Here is an 18,412-nt window from a genome sequence, read left to right on the forward strand (position 1 = left end):
TTATAGAATTATATAAAGGATTTTAGAAATCCATAAAATCCATACATGTCCCCCAGAACTATCTATAGACTGAATTAATACTACATATTGCATGTACACACTGGATATTGGGAGTGGCAAGTGAAGATGTATTTCACTTCAAAAAGGCATCTTCACATTCAAGAAGGTTGGTAGCCTCTTGCAATTCTTAAACCTCTGCTGTGTTACACACCCATGCAGGCAGTTTTCCACTCACGATTCCCCATTAGCTAAGGATGTATTGGAGGCACCACTGAACGTGACCTAATCTCAAAGTTACCAATGACTCAATAGGCAAAAACCCTAAAATTTTCCATAGTAATATGAGAAGACTCATTTTTAAGGTGATTTTCCAGAACTTAACTTTTTTCCAGAATGATAAAAAGACAACAGATTGTCTACCATTATTTTTTAATTGGAAATTTCCCAGCAACACCAACACGAGCCCAGGACTCACCTCTACAACCTGTTTAACCTCTCCATGGCTGGCAGTATCGATTGTCTCATCCTTAATCCCCTTCAACTGTGCCTCCTTTGCAGATATCCAAGATGAGAACTCAGAAAATCTGAAATGACACAAATAAATATCTTCTAATTAAAGGGAGAAAATATCAGGGTGGGCAAAATATATATTTGGTTTTGAATTCACTTGTGGAAAGTTAGCAACCAAGGGATGAGCAAGTAGATTAACAAACTTTCTGAAAACTGACGTTTTAGTAAGGGGCTCAGAGTTCCTCAGTAACTTAGAAGGAAGAGAGAGACCAAGCAGGGAGAGCTCAGTTGAAGGATGAGTGATGAGTCCCAGGGCTTGGCTGGCCTGAGCACCTGGGAGTTAGGAAGGCACCACTTGAGATCTGGCCCCATCTGTGCCCACCGAGGTGAGGCTCCAACGCAGAGGCTGAAGCCCCACCTTTCCCTTGACACCCACACATTAGAGGATTTTAGGGAGTTCAAGAGAAAGGATTGCCCATCTCTTCATTAAATGGAGTGTTTCTGGATAAGAACACCTTAATGCATAAAATGAAAGAGCCGTCTGGATGAATGGAATGGAGATCAACTCTGACGCGACTCTGGAAGCACTTCTGAGACTACCTGCTGCTGTAGTCCCTCCATTTGTCCGGGTCCTCCCTGAGCCGCCTGAAGGTCTTGTCGATGTCCGCTCTGAGCTCCCTGAGCGTCGCGTGGCAGGTGTTGGGTGTGTCTCGCACGGCATCCCGCCCCGGGAGTTTCAGGCACAGCTCTTCGATGAGCTGCAGTCTCTTCTCACAGAGGTGATGAGGACTTTTGTCACTGAAGAACATCTAAAGGCAACAGGTGCTTTTTACAACCCCAGTGAGGAACCATACAATATTGTTACACTGTCCCAGAAAACCCAAAGGAGGTTTCTCATCCAGATGACCAGTGTAAAGCAATTAAGCTATGTGATGTTTTCGGATCCAAACCAAAGCATCAGTTCTGTCATAAAATAACAGTGAGGCTATACATGACTCTACCCTCGGTGGTGACGGCGGAGACATACCCTGTGTTCTTTAATCATCTTTTCGCTGCCCTCCTGGGCCACCAACTTTGCTTCCCGATCCAACTCAGTTCTGCATTCGTTTATAGCGGCTAAGAATCGATTTTTCTCCACTTCAATCTTCAGATGAAGCAAATGGTATGGGGCTTCTCCTTGAAGATCCTGCATATCACAAGAAGATTCAGAAAAATGATAACATTCCTGATAATGTACATTTCCTTTGGGACCAATGTGATTTGATCACTAATGTCTGTATCAAACTTTTGTACTTTTCCAAGTACAGGGACCCAGGCTAAAACTTTGAGCCAGGTGCTTTCACAGAAATCATTCTATTACATTTTCACAGGACCCCCAACTAGTACGAATGTTCCTATTTTACAGATGAGACCATCGAGGCTCAGGAAAGAAGCAGAAAAGTTGGAATTTGAACCCAGATTGATATCTCGCTCTGCTATGCCACGTATCTCTCCTCTGCATGTGACCCTTTTAATTGCACCTACAACTCTGTGAGGTAGAAAAGGCAGATGTTATATTCACTTCACAAAGGAAGAACTTGAAAGAAACTTCACTAGTTAAAAAAAAAAAAAAAAAAAAAAGCCAGGATTAAACAGCTCAGGGCTGCCCACCTCTTGCCAAGTACTCTTTTCCTTAGACCACACCTTGAGAAAACAAGCAAACAAGAAGCAACAAAATTTTTTACATTCCCCTTTTTTTGATATAAACACAAGTTTTATCATCACCTTTAGTCCTAAAACTTAGTTGCTTTAGCCCACTGGTATCCTGTAGCATTTAAAAAGTTAACTCTAAAATGGAATAGTAAGAGAATCGATGAGAAAATGAGGGGGAGCTATGGAAAGATTATAACAGATTATATCCTAGCTTGTTTAATATGAGTACATGTGTGTATGTGTAATGAAACGCAACCTTAAATTATAGCCTCCATTCCATAATAACATTTATGATATGTTAAGCTTCAAAGACACCTTTAAGAACTCAGGTTTCTTTGTCAAGAATTGTTTTTATTTTAAACAAGAGATAATTAAAATTTCAAATTAAAAAGTAAAAAGAGATTTCTTTAACTGTGTTTCCCCTATGGTCAGGGCCGAGTCGTTAGCCTTTGCTACTGAGATCAAGACATCCAGAAAGCAGCACAACCTGATGGAAGTTTGCCAAACTTCCAACCCCCCACAACTCCTTCATATAATGCCTATGGCATATGTACTTGATATTACGTTACGATAGTACTCATCAACCTGCTGCTGGAGCATCTCCCCCCAGTCTGGCTCAAGGAAGACAAATTCAGCAGGGTCTCCATTCTAGCGCAACTGCTTGCCTGACATGCAGATTCTGAAGTCAGTCTCCATCTGAAAGACCTGGCCTGTTCTCCCACGATTCTCCCACAGCACGTGACCTGAGGACATCCTCAGCAGAAGTCCATCCTGGATCTCCGACTTGCACATTCTCAGCTCTTTTTTTTCTGGATGCTGTTGCTTCCCCCACAGACCCTCCCTCTATCTCTTCTTCTCCTTTAAAGTCCTAGCTTAAAACAAATTCCTTTACTTGCTCTTTTCCAGTCTCCAAATGTGTTCACCTCCTTCTGTCAAAGCTTTCAAAAATATATTACTTACAGTTTTTTCTTGACTTATCAGTATGAGATATACTTTTAATATCTGCAATGAATTATCTCCCCTACCTGACTTTAAACTCCATAGGGAAAAGGACTATGTGTTATTCATCATTAAATCCCTAAACAATAAATGATTTTATTTATATTTGTAGATAATAACTATCTAAACTAGCTAGCAAAATCCTTGAGGGCAGCAACTATATTTTATTTTGAAATTTCAGTAGTATACCTAACATAATTTACCCATAAATATTTACTCATTAAATATTGCTTGAATAAATTAAATGCCCATACTATCCCTGCCCAAAAAAGTCAGGAAACCAAAACAGTTATTATGATACAATTGATGATTCTAAAAAATAAGAAGAACAAAATTCTATCTTATGCAACTATGTTTTATTCAAGTTCCATTTTCTTTACAATGAGATAAGTAGCTTGGTAACTTTCCAATGGCTTTTTAAATTTCTCTTGGATTTCAACTATCAAACCTTCATGTTCTCTCCACTGATTCACGTCCCATGGTGTTACGATGATGTCCCAACTCACCTTCCATTGCTTATGGAGTTTCCTGACAGCTTCCTGCAGACCCTGCTGCTCCTGCTCAGGGAGGATGTCCGTGAGCTCATCACAAGCTTTCAGGAAAGCATTTAGCACCCTTTGGTCCAGCTGGCTGAAAAACTCCTGACATGGAGAGGAGGAGGGCGGTTAAGACTGTAGGGCAGAATAGAAGTCAGCCTCAAACGCTGTATAATGAAGCAGCATGTCTCAATGGTTGCCCTCAGGTTTCAAGAGGACAATAGCTGCCTAAGAGGCTTGTTTACAAGAAGAAATTGCAATAATCTATGAGTCAGAAGCCATCATATTTGAAATTCAATTTTTTTTTATTTATTTTTATTTTTTAGGAAAAAAATGTTCTCGCAGTTTTCAGATTTGGTAGACTAATCTGTCAGGTCAATAGGGGATCTTCAAACCTTGAGTCCAGAGAAAGAGAGTTTTCATTCCTCTTTGGTAAAGTCATAAAGTAGACCAAAAGTCAGGCCAAAGCCTCACCACTCCCAGTTCCTGAACGGCAATGTGCTCACGGCCTTAATGGTCCAGTACAAGCCATTTCTGCATTCACACACGAGCACACATGTTCACACATGACTAAGCCCCACGCAGCCTTAGGAGTACGTTGGCAGATTTATTTTGAAACGACAGTGATGCCAAAGAGAAAGGGCCATTCTGGAGATGTGCATAAGCTGAAGGAGTTGTGTGATCACCAACATTATACCTAAATCCAGTCAACTGTGTCACAAATGCACTACAGACATCATTTGAGAGTGTTTTTTTTTTTTCTTTTAATAAAAATATCCACAGAATGTTCAGGGAAAATAACTCAAAATACATGTTCTCAGAGTGCCTATCATCTCCATACATTGCTTCATACATCACAAAGACTCTCAAAACTGTTATAATTTAAATGAGTATAATAAATGCAAAGATGACATCACAACCCTGGGACATGTCATGTATCAGCTACCAAGTATCAAGACAAACTGGCATGGATGGTTGACTAAATGAGCACAAAGGACGTAACCACTCACCTAAAATTATCTATTAAAAAGAGTTGATGATTATGCAGGAATTTCTCAGCTAAATAATGAACTAGTAATTTGGGGAGACTGGGTTACCCTACAACCCTCTACTACTCCAGTGGGGGAGCGGGGCTTAAGAATGACCAGTTATAAACCAGCTAATCAGTTGCTCTTGAAGCTCGTTTTGCTCACTATTTCTTTGGGCCTCACACCCCAAAATTTCTGCCTTCCTCATTTCTCCTTCTCTGTCTCCTTCTTTTAATTCAATTTTATTAGGATATATTCATATATCATACAAACCATTCAAAGTATACAATCACTGATTCACAGTATCATCACATGGTTGTGCACACCACCCATGATCAATTTTAAAACATTTTCATTACTCCAGAAAATAAATAAAAAGAAAAAAGAAAACCCAAATCCTCCCATACTCCTTATCACTACCCCCTCCCCTCATTATTGATCCCTAGTACTGGTGTGGTACATTTGCTACTGTTGATGAAAGAGTATTAAAATAAATATTAAAATATTACCGTTACCAATAGTCCATAGTTTGGAATAGGTATTACTTTTCCCATATACCCCTCTGTTATTAACTCTTAGTACTAGTGTCACACATTTGTTCTAGTTCATGAGAACTTTGTTATTTGTACAGTTAATCACAGACATTGTCCACCACAGGATTCACTGTTTTATACATTCCCATCTTTTAACCTCCAACTTTCCTTCTGGTGACATTTGTGACTCTGAGCTCACCCTTCCCACCTCACTCGCATGCCATTCGGCACTGTTACTTATTCTCACAATAACGTGCTACTCATTTCTCCTTCTTTCCCCATCCTCCCCCTTTCCTCTCTCAGTATTAGATCAAACTGTCTCTTTCTTTTTTTAATCCAAGGTCACCTGCCCATGAACTCAGGTCAAACCCTCCAAAGTGCAAACTCACAGTATGTCTCTTCAGAAGGTCTTCGGGGTCCCCCTTTTCCTCCAGACCCTCCTGCGCCATACGCAGCACCTTCTCCAGCTCTGCTCGGGACTCCTCAAACTTCTTCATCAGGCGGCTGTTGGTCTCCACGTGTTTCTTCCAATCACCCGTCTTCTTTACCATATTCTTGATTAAAAAAAAAAAAAATCACAATATGAGACTGACTGCTTTTTGTATTATTGAAAGTATCATTTAGCTAGAGACTTATTTCTTTAAAAACACTTGGAAAGAAGATATATGATTATGATGGCAATAAACAATCCCTTTCAATATTAATTAACAAGTAGAAGTAAAATTACTGATTTCTGAACACCATTAGGTAATGAGTCTTAGCAAGACTTAACACATGATAAACGATGATGATTTGTCCTCACTCTTTGTAGTTTCCTACTCCAAAGCAGTGGGAGCAAATTACCTGAAAAGCCACATGAACATCTGCAATGTGTCTTTGTAACTTCGTCTGGTCAAAATGCTTTAGCACATTGCTCAAGGTGACAAACTTTTGAACATTTTGACTGCCTTTCTCAATTAGGGCCAGGGTTTTCTTACAGCTTTCTTGACAAGCTAACAGTTCCTATAAGGAAAGGAAACCCACGATATTATTCAAAGAGAGGCAATAAAGAGAGTAATCATTAAAAACAACAAGAACAACTTTATATAGACTTTATAAAGGCCTTAGGCAGCAATAAGGAAAACCAAAGTACAAAGGACTATTTCTATTCAAGAGCTCAATTCTAAGCAATCACTAAAGTTGGTGCTTTTTATAGATGGCATTTAAATGTCAAAATGATTTTTTGAGATTTTTTTTATATTATATACTTTTATATCTTTTGTAATTCATGCATGAACATTAATAAAATTCCAGGGCAAAAAACAAAAATTATTTCTCTAGTGATGCATTCCTTCCACCAATTAATTAGAACTATGGTTACTGAAAGAATAATAATGAACTCAGCCTACGTAGCAAGTTTTAATCTGATTAAATAAGTTTCACATCATTGCACACTATAACTTACTGAAAGGATCGGATGCAGCAAATTATATATTATTTGTGTATTCTACAGTTTCTAACATTTGAATTGCTATGGTTCACAAGCTGTCAACATCATTATTAAATGGTGTGCCCAGGGCCTAATCATAAAAGGCAGCAGGGCAGTGTGCCGGGGGAGGAACTGCAGTTGGTCAGTATTTTGCAGGAGGAGAGCCAGTGTTTCCTGCTGTCCTACCATTCCTGACTCACAGCCTGGCATCAGAGAGATTTTTGCAGTTGACAAGAAGAAAGCTATCCAGCTAAGCCCAAGGCAGACAGCCATTTTTTTGACTTGAATCACACACCCTGCCTTTCAACATACCCAACTGCTTTGGAAAAAATATTTCAGAATGCTCATTTGGATACCATGTTTGGTAGCCTAGAAGTAAAGATGCAAGAGCAGAGTTTTTGTTCTGTTGGGTGAAAACAGACTAAGGGTGGCCTTTGCCTTTTGAAGATTTGGTAGTTAGAGGTGGAATGTAAGTTGAAAAGGACATTAGAAAATATTATTTTAAATGTGAAAGGATTCTTTGATGGCAACTTATGGAGATTTGGGAATGTAAGAAATGGCACTCTGTCTCAAAGTGAAAGAAATATATTCTTTAATAAATATGAATGAGCAGTCACTAGACTAGGGCTTGGCCACATAACCATTTGGCTTTACTAGCCATGATTATGATGATGCTGATTAATAATAATAATAAAATGACCACCAGTTAAGGAAAACATATTATGTGCTTTTATGTGCTAGCCACATTATATAATATCTCATGTAATGTCCACAGCAAGTTCTCAAATCAGGTATTATCAGGTATTGTTTAAAGTGAGGAAATTAAGGCTGATCAAGGCTTTGTAATTTGCTGTGTCAGATCCAAGATCTGAACACAGCTCTGACTCACTCCAGATACTCTGCTCTTTCTGCTAAATGATGTGACTTCCTTCCGTGAATCTGTTGCAATGGCAAACCATCTGCATATTAATTGTGCCCTTCTCTGATGGATAGGTTCATTTATAATATACCAATTAAATAAGTCAATTAACTGCAGCACTCAGTAGGAGCTCATTATGCATCCAGTTTTCCTCTTGACTAATTATATGAGATAAAGAAAAATGGTATCACACCAAACACATTTCCAGAACTCCAAACAGATCTGTTCCTAGAGGCAAAGAAAAGATCTCATAAAACACAGCCTATAGATTCCAGAAACTGTATGCAATTTTATATATATGTATATGTGTGTATTAATATATATAAGTATATATATCCATATATTTTGCAAAGAATCAAAGAAAGAAAGAACATGTATTTGTTGAAATGAAATCTTTCATCAAATTAGTGAGGCAGCAAATTGATGTCCAAAGACAAGTGTGGGGAGCAACATTCAACAGTTTCCCAAAAGGAGCTTAACTGAACTTGAAAAAACTAAATATATATATATATATTCTATATTTTTAAAAACACAAATGATAGTTTATTTACATTAAATTCTTTATGGGCTGAGCTGGTGAAACTTGATCCCTAGATTCACTGACAGAAAGTCACTACAAGAAAATTGAATCAACACAAAGTGCACAGGATGATAGAAAGTCCTTAACAAAAATGGTCAATCTAAATAATATGAGGTTGATTTTTGTTTCAAAACAGAGTAGTGAACTTGACTATATCCCTAAAACACATCTCTCATTTCAAAGAGCTGCAGTGACCTTCGTGACTCCCAGGCTTGGAATTTGGAAGATAGACACAAGCAGCAGAGAGCAGATGTTCATAAGTTCTTGCTGGACATCATATATTCACAACATTGCCCAATTCGTAGAAGGGAGAGTCAGGTGCCTTTCAACAAATCTGCCTTCATACTTTTGCTGAGCTCCCTCAATGTACTAATTCAGAAGAGATTGCCTGGCTCCAGGGGCCAGCCAGCCCCACACAGTGAACTGACAATACCTGGACACAGAACACACCTGAAATTCACCCGCAGCGCGGCGGGTTTGATCTTCAGGTGGACATTTACTTTTATTTACTGCTCTAGAAAATTGTTTCTTGTCCAATCTGAATTTCTATCACTGTAAGCCCTTCCTTAGCCTCTTTACATAGGCTTTCACATAACTGAGACTCCTGCAAGGGACTTTTCCTTACCTGATGCTTTTGTTTGAAAAGAGCACTAGATTGTGCCTCATGCTCAAGGACTGTTAAAGTTTCATTGATTTTCCTGAGTGAGTCATAAAAGAATGTCATCTGCTTTTCTAATTCCTCCAAAGGGATCGACAGCTGTTGAGACTCATAGAGGAGCGGGGGGTAACATTCTTTGACCTTTAAAAACACAAAGACAAAGATTCCATTAAATTTAATTGCATTAAATGACATCTAATACCCCACATTCAGGGCACTCTTCATCTCCCTCCTTAGTTACAAATCCCCAAAGAAATGCCTTTCATGGTATTTTCTGTATATTGTTAATAACATAGACAAATGGCCACAAAGTTTTCTCATGAAAATTCATCTATACAGTCCATCTGGAGAGCACTTTCCCAACTAACTGATTATGGTTCATGAGCCAGATGGCATCCAAATTCCACTTCATATGCTAGGCAAGTCATCTTCACTTCAGCCTTGGAATCTGAACTAAGATAGTCACTGATTACAATTACATTAATTGCATTATCCAAACCCACCTCTGTCTTCTTACTTTACTTTCAAGAACCCTTCTTACTCGAGTGGTTGTCTTCAGGAATGTTTATAGACTTGTTGGCTTACTTTTCCCAGACAAGCTTTCCCACCTCACACTAATTCTATGCTTCTGCTCTCTGCCTATCAAAACCTGACTCACCCCAAGAGCTCATGTCACAGACCAACTCATTCATGACGGTTCCCACACTAGGTGACATCTCCCTAAGACTGAATGGCTCAAGCCTCATCTGTCACTTTTCTTTTAAAAGGTTGTTAGTTCATGCAGCTACATAATCTTCATGATGAGCCCATAGCTCCAGAAAGTATCTGCCTTGTCACATTTGATAGAAACTGGGACCATGCAATTCTCCAAGAACCTCCCGGCCCACCTCCTTTTACTTAGGGTTACTTCCAAGGTATTACGTACAGACAACCAAGGAAAGGGAATCAAACAGCATCATTAGTAGACCATTTCATTGTTTTGCTCAAGTTATAAAAACAATAATGTAAATGATGTAAATCAGTAATATTCCAATGCTAATCCTTGAAGGAAGTGGGGGATATATTGTTTACGCTATTAAATAAACACCCATGTATGCAGAAATGTTTTCACATTCTAAAATATAATCCTTGAAGGATAAACTCATCACCAGAAGAAAGATACAGCCCTTCTACTGTAACAAGACTCTGCTAAAACCACCCTGAACAAAACAAGAAGAAACTATAATAACATGCACAAAAATCAGTGGGCTTTATAAATTTTTCCTGGGAGCAACAGAAAACCTAGCAAGATGTGAGATCTGAAAAAGAAGTACAAACATTTAATGACTCAGATGGTGCCTAAAGGCACAATTTGCTTCCTTGGAAGTTGTCTTAAATCACTGAACTGGCACAGGTAGGAAGCACAAGGCTGAATATAGCCCTTAAGAGCTGCTTGAAGTTACCAAATAGAAAATGGTGACTTAGAATTGAACCTATCCTTTGGTAAATTTTGCTAGCAACAAATATTATCATTATTGTCCATTACTATTAAATTACAAATAACTCTGATTTGAATGTTGAAATCAATTAAAAATACTATTCTAATGTATAAGAGATTGAAGGATGAAGTTTTCTTTTAATGACCATGATTATATTTTCACTTTCATCATTTATTCCTCTTTTCCATTAATCCTCCAGTACTGATTTCATACTGGTCAGTCATTTTCTTTCTCTTTTTCTCTCCTAATTAATAGTTTTTTTTTCTGCTTTCTTTTCTTTTCTTTTCCAATTCTTCATTAAAAATGTTCCATTCATTTATATAATCATTCCTTTCTTTTACCAGAAATTAATTTTCCAATCTAAGTGGACACTGCAAACAACAGCAACTTCCCAAAATTCAAACAGTAGATGGATAAATGTCCCAACAGAACTTCCAAAGCTCTGGAGGAAAATCCCTTCATAGACTAGAAAAGACTTACAGCTGGGACATGATATTCATTTAGCTCCCATATGTATCTCTCTCATGTGTGTGTGTGTGTGTGATTAACTTTTTGCCCCAACAAAGGTTACCTTTCTATTAAAATATATCTACCAGTACTTTCAAATTAACAGAAGTTATAATTGGTGTCAGCTTCATAGTTTTACCATTAACACTTAAAGTCACCAAATGATAAAGTTACTATATTGAGAATCATAAAAAGAAACAAAAGGATGATTTATGTGTTAACAAGCAAACCAGTAGTGGTTGCCTCTGGTTGAAAGAAGAGGTGTAAAGCAAGTTGAAGGCAGGTTGGTCCCATGCGGTGGGTAGTACATTCCAATGCTGGCCCACCTTGGTTAGCTGCTCTTTGAGCCCAGACATGGTTGCAAACATTTCATTAGCTTCCTCTTGAGGGCTTTCCTTTGTAATGAGGTGTGCTGTCTTTGTGATCATCTTGTACTGAGCATCCATTACAGGCACCCTCTGCTCTATATCCTGCATGAATCATGGAAACAGTTAAGCTAACACACAGAATGTTCCTTTTAATTTCAGGATTCTACAGAAGGCAGAACAAATTCACATACACAGTATAAAGTTCTTTATTTACAGTTAACTTTTGGAGATTCCAATTATTTTTACCTTTATTACCAATATAGCATATATTGGTAAGAAGATATAAATAAATAAAAGCTTCCCTTTAAAAGTGATCATAAAATCTTACATTAACCTAAAAATTAGCTGAAATAATGTTGACACTTTCAAAACCACATGGCAATGTAGTATGCAAAGATTAGTTCGTGTTACTATGTTAACAATTTGGGATATTTCCTCTGAGTTCAAAAATGAAACAACTTATTGTATTCTTTAAAAAAGTAATACATCATCATGGTAAAAAATTTTAGAAATTAAGGATATTAGGATAAAGAAAATTAAAATGCCTATAGTCCCCTAATACAGGAAAACCAGAGTCAACCTCTTATCACTACATCATTGATCTCTTTTGCTGTGTATGTTTACACCCGTTTTTTTATTTTTACAAAAGAAAAAGTGATACTGTTTGTTTTACTAACTTAACAATATATTATAAAATCTTTCCTTGTCATTGAATATTCCTCCATTACTTCATTTTTGAGAGCAGCAGTGTGTTCAAAATATGGAAATACTACAATGCATTTAATAAATCCTTTATTTTTGGAAGCATTTGTGTGAAGCTGTTATTAATAGAGGTTTACTATTTCTCTTAATGCTTTATAATTACGGCATAGAAGATCTCTAAACTGAAAGAAAAACTATTTTGAAGTTAACTCAGTTGGTCAAAATACATCTTTTAAAACTTCAAATATATATTTATATGAGAGATGCAAATCAGAATTTGCAACCATGTCAAAATTATACCAAGGAAACAAGAAATAGCTTTGGCAATGAAGGAGCAACCTCACTGAGCTTTCTTGACAGAAAAATAGGTTTTTTATTTTATGGTCCAAAAACCTCCTCACCTCCAAATCTTGGATTAGTAACTTGACATTAATAAAAGAGACTTCTAGGGGTTCAGAAAGTTTCCTATGCGCTTCAGTTGCAAAAGCAGATAGGGTAGTAACACATTCTGCATATTCTTTCTTCATTCTGTCCATCTCATCAGCTCTTGCATACTGTCAAGAAGAGGGAGAAGGGCAATATTATGAAAAATCCATAAGCTGCAACCCTACAAGTCTGTAACTTACACTTTTACACACTTTCAGAAATTATTACATGCTAAGAACAACTCTAATTCCTGATTCTTATTTTAAATAAATTTGAATTAAGTTGCAATTACAATGCAGGAGAAAAGGAACTAGTATAGAAACTAAGAACTTAGCTACGATTCAAAACTAATCATTGATAAGTAGGTCCCATATGTCAACATAATCCTTAATCAAATTAAACATTTCTGTTACGTGCCTCCATTAAAAATAGGGAAGAATGAATGGTCTGTATAAAACCTAACTGTTATAAACACATCTACATTCTGGTTAATAAGCTCATTCTAGAACAGTACAATAGTGTCTAAACGAAGTGTTTTATCACAACAGCTGTAAGGCACTCATGTTCAGATGTAAGTCGATCCGAAAGACATACTTGCTTGACTTCCATAAACAACTCCCTCCATCGTCCATTTAGCAACAACAATTGCTGTTTCAGGTCACGGGAAACCATCTCATCACAGGTTTCAATGAGAAAATTGCCAGCATCATTCATGGCACTGTGCTGCTGAATCCAATGGGGCAAATTGCGAAAAAAATCCTAAACAACAAAGAATGCATGGTATCGCAAACCGTAAACCAAAACTTAATAATAATGGATAGGAAATTGATCGGACAAGGAGAAATATCTTTGTTCTAAAATCTGTAAAATTTTAAGATAAAACTTAAATCTCTTTCAAAATACAATTTTTAATAAAGATGTTCAGAAATATGAACTTGGAATGCTAAGAGCGTCTTGTTAGAAGAACATCTATGCTAAATCCTTTGCTGAAGACTAGCATTTTTACAAATGAAAAAGCTGAATTTCCCTGAGTGTAGAAGAAAAGTCTTATACGTTGTCTTCAAGCTGGTAAGTACCAGTGCCAGGTATTATAAAAGGCATAATAGTTTATGGAAATAGAGTAGCTTTCTTAAAAAAAATTTTAATCTGTTTCTTTTGATTTTTAAATCAGAATGCAGTACATCAAGGAAAGTAATTATCACTGAGATAAACCATCAAAGGGAATATGTTTTCAATTAAATACCTAATTCAAGAACATAATGCAATAACATCCTTCCTTATCTGTCTGTTGCACACTTGGCAATGAAACAGTCTCTGCCTCATTGCAAGTTAAATATATGTGTACATGCACTTACACACACATACACAACAGCGAAAACCAAGGATACCAAAGGTAATTCAAAATTCATTTCACAAGCTATGTGTGGGAGGAGTTCCTGCATAAATAGATGAGAACATTTCTGTTTCTGGTTGATTCCCTTGAATCAAATTAACGTATATGGCATTACTAGGGCCCTGTTGGTCTCATCAGAGAAGTCAGTCTCTGAATGGGTATATAATGATCACTATCCTCAGGTATGCAAACATATTTAGTCTATATGAAATATGGAATGGTAAAACATTTAAAAATTATAAATCTACTTGCATTGCACAAGAATAGAGGAACCAGTCTTGGATGACAACCAGTAATTCTAACTTACACGCTATACTTCTTAATGGGAGCCTGCCATTGTGATATCTATTACATATATTAATTAATTTTCCATCTGAACACATGGTTAGGGAATTTTAACACTTTATTCTTGGCCTTGGTGGAATGTTTCTTCTAGTTGTGTTTAGAAGCTCTGCACACACAGAATAAGGAAAAATGTAGTTATACCAAAATCAGAACTTCTGAACTCATCTAGCAGCATTTAGCAATCTATGCACAGCAAGAAGCAACCTGTGAACTCTCAATCAAAAGGAAAAATGCACTACCCATGAAGTAACCACTGAGACAGCTCAGATTGAAAAAAGAAAACAAAAACACATAGGTCAATATGGCCCAGAAATATTTATCACCATACCCATAATTCACAATATTAGTGGAAGTACTTTATATATTTTTACCAAAAACATTATTGTTTATTTTTAGCAATTGTTTTTAGTTTTGTATAATTCTAATGCAGTACTTATAAAATAAGAGTAAAACACAATATATACAAAATAAATATGCATAAATTAGTCCATTTCATGATATTTACATGAAAGTGACATTAAAGTAAAACAGTAGCTTGTGCACCTACACACATACAACCATGACTGTCAAGAAAAAAAAAAAAAATCAATGCTACCCAGAATAAGACCTTTGACTGAGGGTTGATAAAATCCAAGAAAAGAATATCCAAAGAGACAAAAATATCAAGTCCTGTTGTTCAACTGGCGCACACCCCCACACACGTAGTATGCTAGCCAAGGTTATTTACATCCTCAGTGACATCATGAAATGCTCATAAGCTAAAGTCTTAGACACACCTGTTCAGGAACCCACTCTACTGCGAGCAGAGTTCCCTCTGTTGCCTGTTGGGCTTGGCTCAAGCTACACCACTCATTGCTCTTTCAAGGCAAAAGCCAAATGCTGAACTGGTCAGATAAGGGATTATTTCAACAGAACTTTTACTTGCTACAATAACTCGCTAATCTGAGAGTGCAACTTGTCAGGATTCTTGAGACAGACTTGCAAAGACAGAATATTTCCAAGTGAACGATCCTGTGCAGTCTCTCATTTCTAAATTCCTAGATGGTCTTTGGCTTTTGTATGCACCCACCTTACCTTTTTGGCATGTTCTGACTGGTTGAGCATTTTTTCCGCATCCTCCAGCCAGGCCTGGAGGGAAGCCACTGTGTTGCTGTAGCGATCCCAGTTGGAGATGACCTCCTCCAGCATGCTCCTCACACTTCGTACCTCCACCGACAGGTTCCTCCACTGCGTGGTGGTCTCATTCATGAACTTCATCACATTCTCTGCTTCTTCCACTGAAACAGGTAAAATTAATTACAATCCTTATCTTGTATTCTAAATGCACCATCACGTCTTTCGTCTGAGATTGCATACGATGGTGTGCATTCAAAGTCCTTCTTTAGATTATAAAGTGATCAGATGGAATGTTAGAATCTTACAGCTAATGCTGGGAATAGTAATACCTTATTCACAAGTATTGATAAAGATTAAAGATGACAATTTATTTAAAGTTGCAGACAAATGGGATGCAATAAGGGGTGTATATGTATTCATTTGTATTTCATATGTACACAAGTAGATGGAGACATACATTGTATCAATCACAAATGCTTAGTCCATTCCAATCAAATAAGACAGACCTATTTAAAAATTGAAAACAAAAAATTTTATGACTTCTATCTTCACACTAAAACTCTCATTTACTTGAATATGATATTCAAGCTATTCCAATTTTTTTGCCTTAAATCCTCAGAATTGAAAACAGTTTGGAAAATTGAAATTTAAGAAATGAATGCTTAATTTGCTCTCTCTCTCCTTCTCTCTCTCTCTCACATACACACGCACACACACACATAGGAGTAGGATTATGCAGATTATGCATTGCACAAAGGCACCTAGCTGAGAGGGCAAGTAAGGGGATAGAGTCTAATCTGTGCCCTCTAGGCTAATATTTTCATCACACAAAGATTTTCCAGAGAAAAACAAAATTATCTGATGACACTGAAACCTGTAGGTTCCAGCCCCAAATGGAGTCAACACTGCAACAAGTTCTGTTATGTTTTTACCTGAACCATCTGCTTTGACGTACATCTCAGCTGTCTGTTTCAAGATCTGGTATGTCACTTCATATTGCTCAAAGAATTTGCTATTTTCTATAAAAGACTATAAAAGGGAGAGATGGTTAGAAGATAGCAAACACAGGCTTATGCAGAAATGCCAACAGCAATTTTCTTCAGTATAGGTAGATAGATATTTTACCCAAATTTACCAATCTCACTCTTCTTAAAAATATCAAAATAATTCCATGGCCACAAATATCCTAAAATTATTCTTAGCATATAGATTGATTCCTTGCTTTAAATTCTAACTTAGTACTAGACTAAGAAAATATTCTATTTCTTTTCTACCCAAGGGCTTTCTATTATAAGAGGTAGAAGCTCCTCCAGAGAATCTACTAGCATTTAGAAAGAACTAAATTTCGAAGAACATTTTAAAGTGTCCCACTGTGTTTTAGTTGTGGGATTCTGTGGCTCTTTGAACATTAATCCTTGTGAATGACTGCTCTCAGAAACTTCAGATTATAAACAAGCAGTGCAGTGCACAAACATTTCCCTTAAAATAAAAGGTAAGTACAAAAATTTTACCTGTAGAAAAAGTTAATATAATCACACTTTCCATCCATTTTATCAGGGGTATCCTATTTCCATTAGGATACAATTTACAGATAAGACACCTCTATATCTATATCAATATATAACATACATATGTGATAGAGTCACTATCAACAAATGGATATTATAAAATTGAGAATGTCTGCAAACCCTCCTTAGTTGTTTTATTATTATTAACCCGAGGAAATAGGAAATAAGTCCTATTTCAAAGATTATTCCTACCCCTCTAAAGTAGAAAATTAATGCAATTATAGTTAAAAATATATCACTAACAGTTCTTTAGTTTCTTTTAAAACTGTAATGATTCCAATAGTGTGACCCCATTAAAAATACCTGGGAAATGCCACTACTATAAATGCAAAATTATCCTTGAAAAAACCAGCAGAAGTTTGGTGTAGTGGGCTAATGGGTCCTTGATATGTGAATAAAAAATCACTCATAAAATAATTTTATAGACATCTCTGGATTTTTACCGATAAGTATTCATCATGTTTTCAAGATAACATTTAAAAATATTACCTACATAATACCCTTCACATCATTCATAAGTATATTAACTATACCAGTGAGTTACCTGGTATGGTGGTTTGGAGATACGCACCCCAGAAAAACATGTCTTTAAACTTAATGAATTCATGCGGGTGTGAACCCATTGTCAGTAGAACTTTTGATGAGGTTACTTCACTTAGGGGGTGGGCCCAACCCAATCAGGATGGGTCTTAATCCTATTACTGGAGCCCTTTATAAGCAGAATGAAATTCAGATAGAGAGAAAGCCACAGGAGTAAGAAGCTGAAGGTCAATGGAACCTACAGGAGAAGGACAAGGCCAGGAGAGGCCGCCATATGCATTGCACTGTGACAGAGGAGCCCAGGACCAAGGATTACCAGCAGCCAGCCCCAGAATGCCATTCTTCAGGGAGAAAGCATCACCTTGCTAAGGCCTTGATTTTGACTTCTATTAGCTTCAAAACTGAGAGCTAATTGTTTAAGCCAACCAATTATATGGTATTTGCTTGAGCAGCCTAGGGAACTAAAACATGTGGGATGAGATATTCCATGATGAAGACTTTACTCGGTGACTTTAATGGGCTTTATTATTTTTGTTTGGTAATAAAATGAGACAACAGTAATTTGGTTAAGTCAATATTTAGCCTTATGCCTTACTCCTTTAACCCTTTCACATCCTCCTACTGGTGACAGTGTAATTTATATTTTGAATAATTTAACCAAATAAGCTATGATTTAATAAAAAATGGGAAATTATACTAAAGGTTCAAGACACCATGTAAGAAATTGAAGAGATAAATATATCTGAAAAAGTTCTCAAAATATTCTCCATTTAATTCTAGCACAAATTTCAAGAACTTAATGGAAAAACAATGCTCCAAATGTGGAAAAAAAAAAAGAAGAAGAAGAAATAGCCTCTGTATTGGACAGAAAGACTCAAATAGTCTTTTTCTAGAGTAGTTTATAAATTAATTAAAAATGAACAAGACAGAAAAGCTTATTTCCAGTTTCAGTTTTGGTTCAAGGGGAGAAAAAGAGATGTTTGAATATTATAAATGTTGTAGGGACGCATTAAAGCATTTTTAAGCTTTCCTATTAGAAGACTGCA

At 36.7% G+C, this 18,412-nt stretch overlaps 1 protein-coding gene across 12 annotated transcripts in view; it reads right to left on the reverse strand.

Annotated features, from left to right (window-relative positions):
- The window catches only part of SYNE1 (spectrin repeat containing nuclear envelope protein 1), a 499,900-nt gene that overhangs the window by 299,512 nt on the left and 181,976 nt on the right, over positions 1 to 18,412 (reverse strand). For all 12 annotated transcript variants that reach the window (XR_005214357.1, XM_037819664.1, XM_037819684.1 and 9 more), the window contains 12 exons: positions 16,191 to 16,287; positions 15,217 to 15,419; positions 12,999 to 13,163; positions 12,380 to 12,532; positions 11,235 to 11,378; positions 8,891 to 9,064; positions 6,142 to 6,300; positions 5,688 to 5,852; positions 3,708 to 3,842; positions 1,538 to 1,696; positions 1,111 to 1,319; positions 476 to 584 (listed from right to left, as the gene is read on the reverse strand). Coding sequence is in view for 11 of the 12 variants with exons in the window: in XM_037819664.1 (XP_037675592.1) it covers positions 476 to 584; positions 1,111 to 1,319; positions 1,538 to 1,696; positions 3,708 to 3,842; positions 5,688 to 5,852; positions 6,142 to 6,300; positions 8,891 to 9,064; positions 11,235 to 11,378; positions 12,380 to 12,532; positions 12,999 to 13,163; positions 15,217 to 15,419; positions 16,191 to 16,287 (1,872 nt within the window). In the remaining variant the exon portion in view is untranslated. The remainder of the gene's footprint in view (positions 1 to 475; positions 585 to 1,110; positions 1,320 to 1,537; positions 1,697 to 3,707; positions 3,843 to 5,687; positions 5,853 to 6,141; positions 6,301 to 8,890; positions 9,065 to 11,234; positions 11,379 to 12,379; positions 12,533 to 12,998; positions 13,164 to 15,216; positions 15,420 to 16,190; positions 16,288 to 18,412) is intronic.

This window comes from Choloepus didactylus, chromosome 2 (assembly GCF_015220235.1).
Source record: "Choloepus didactylus isolate mChoDid1 chromosome 2, mChoDid1.pri, whole genome shotgun sequence".
Classification (NCBI taxonomy): Eukaryota; Metazoa; Chordata; class Mammalia; order Pilosa; family Megalonychidae; genus Choloepus; species Choloepus didactylus.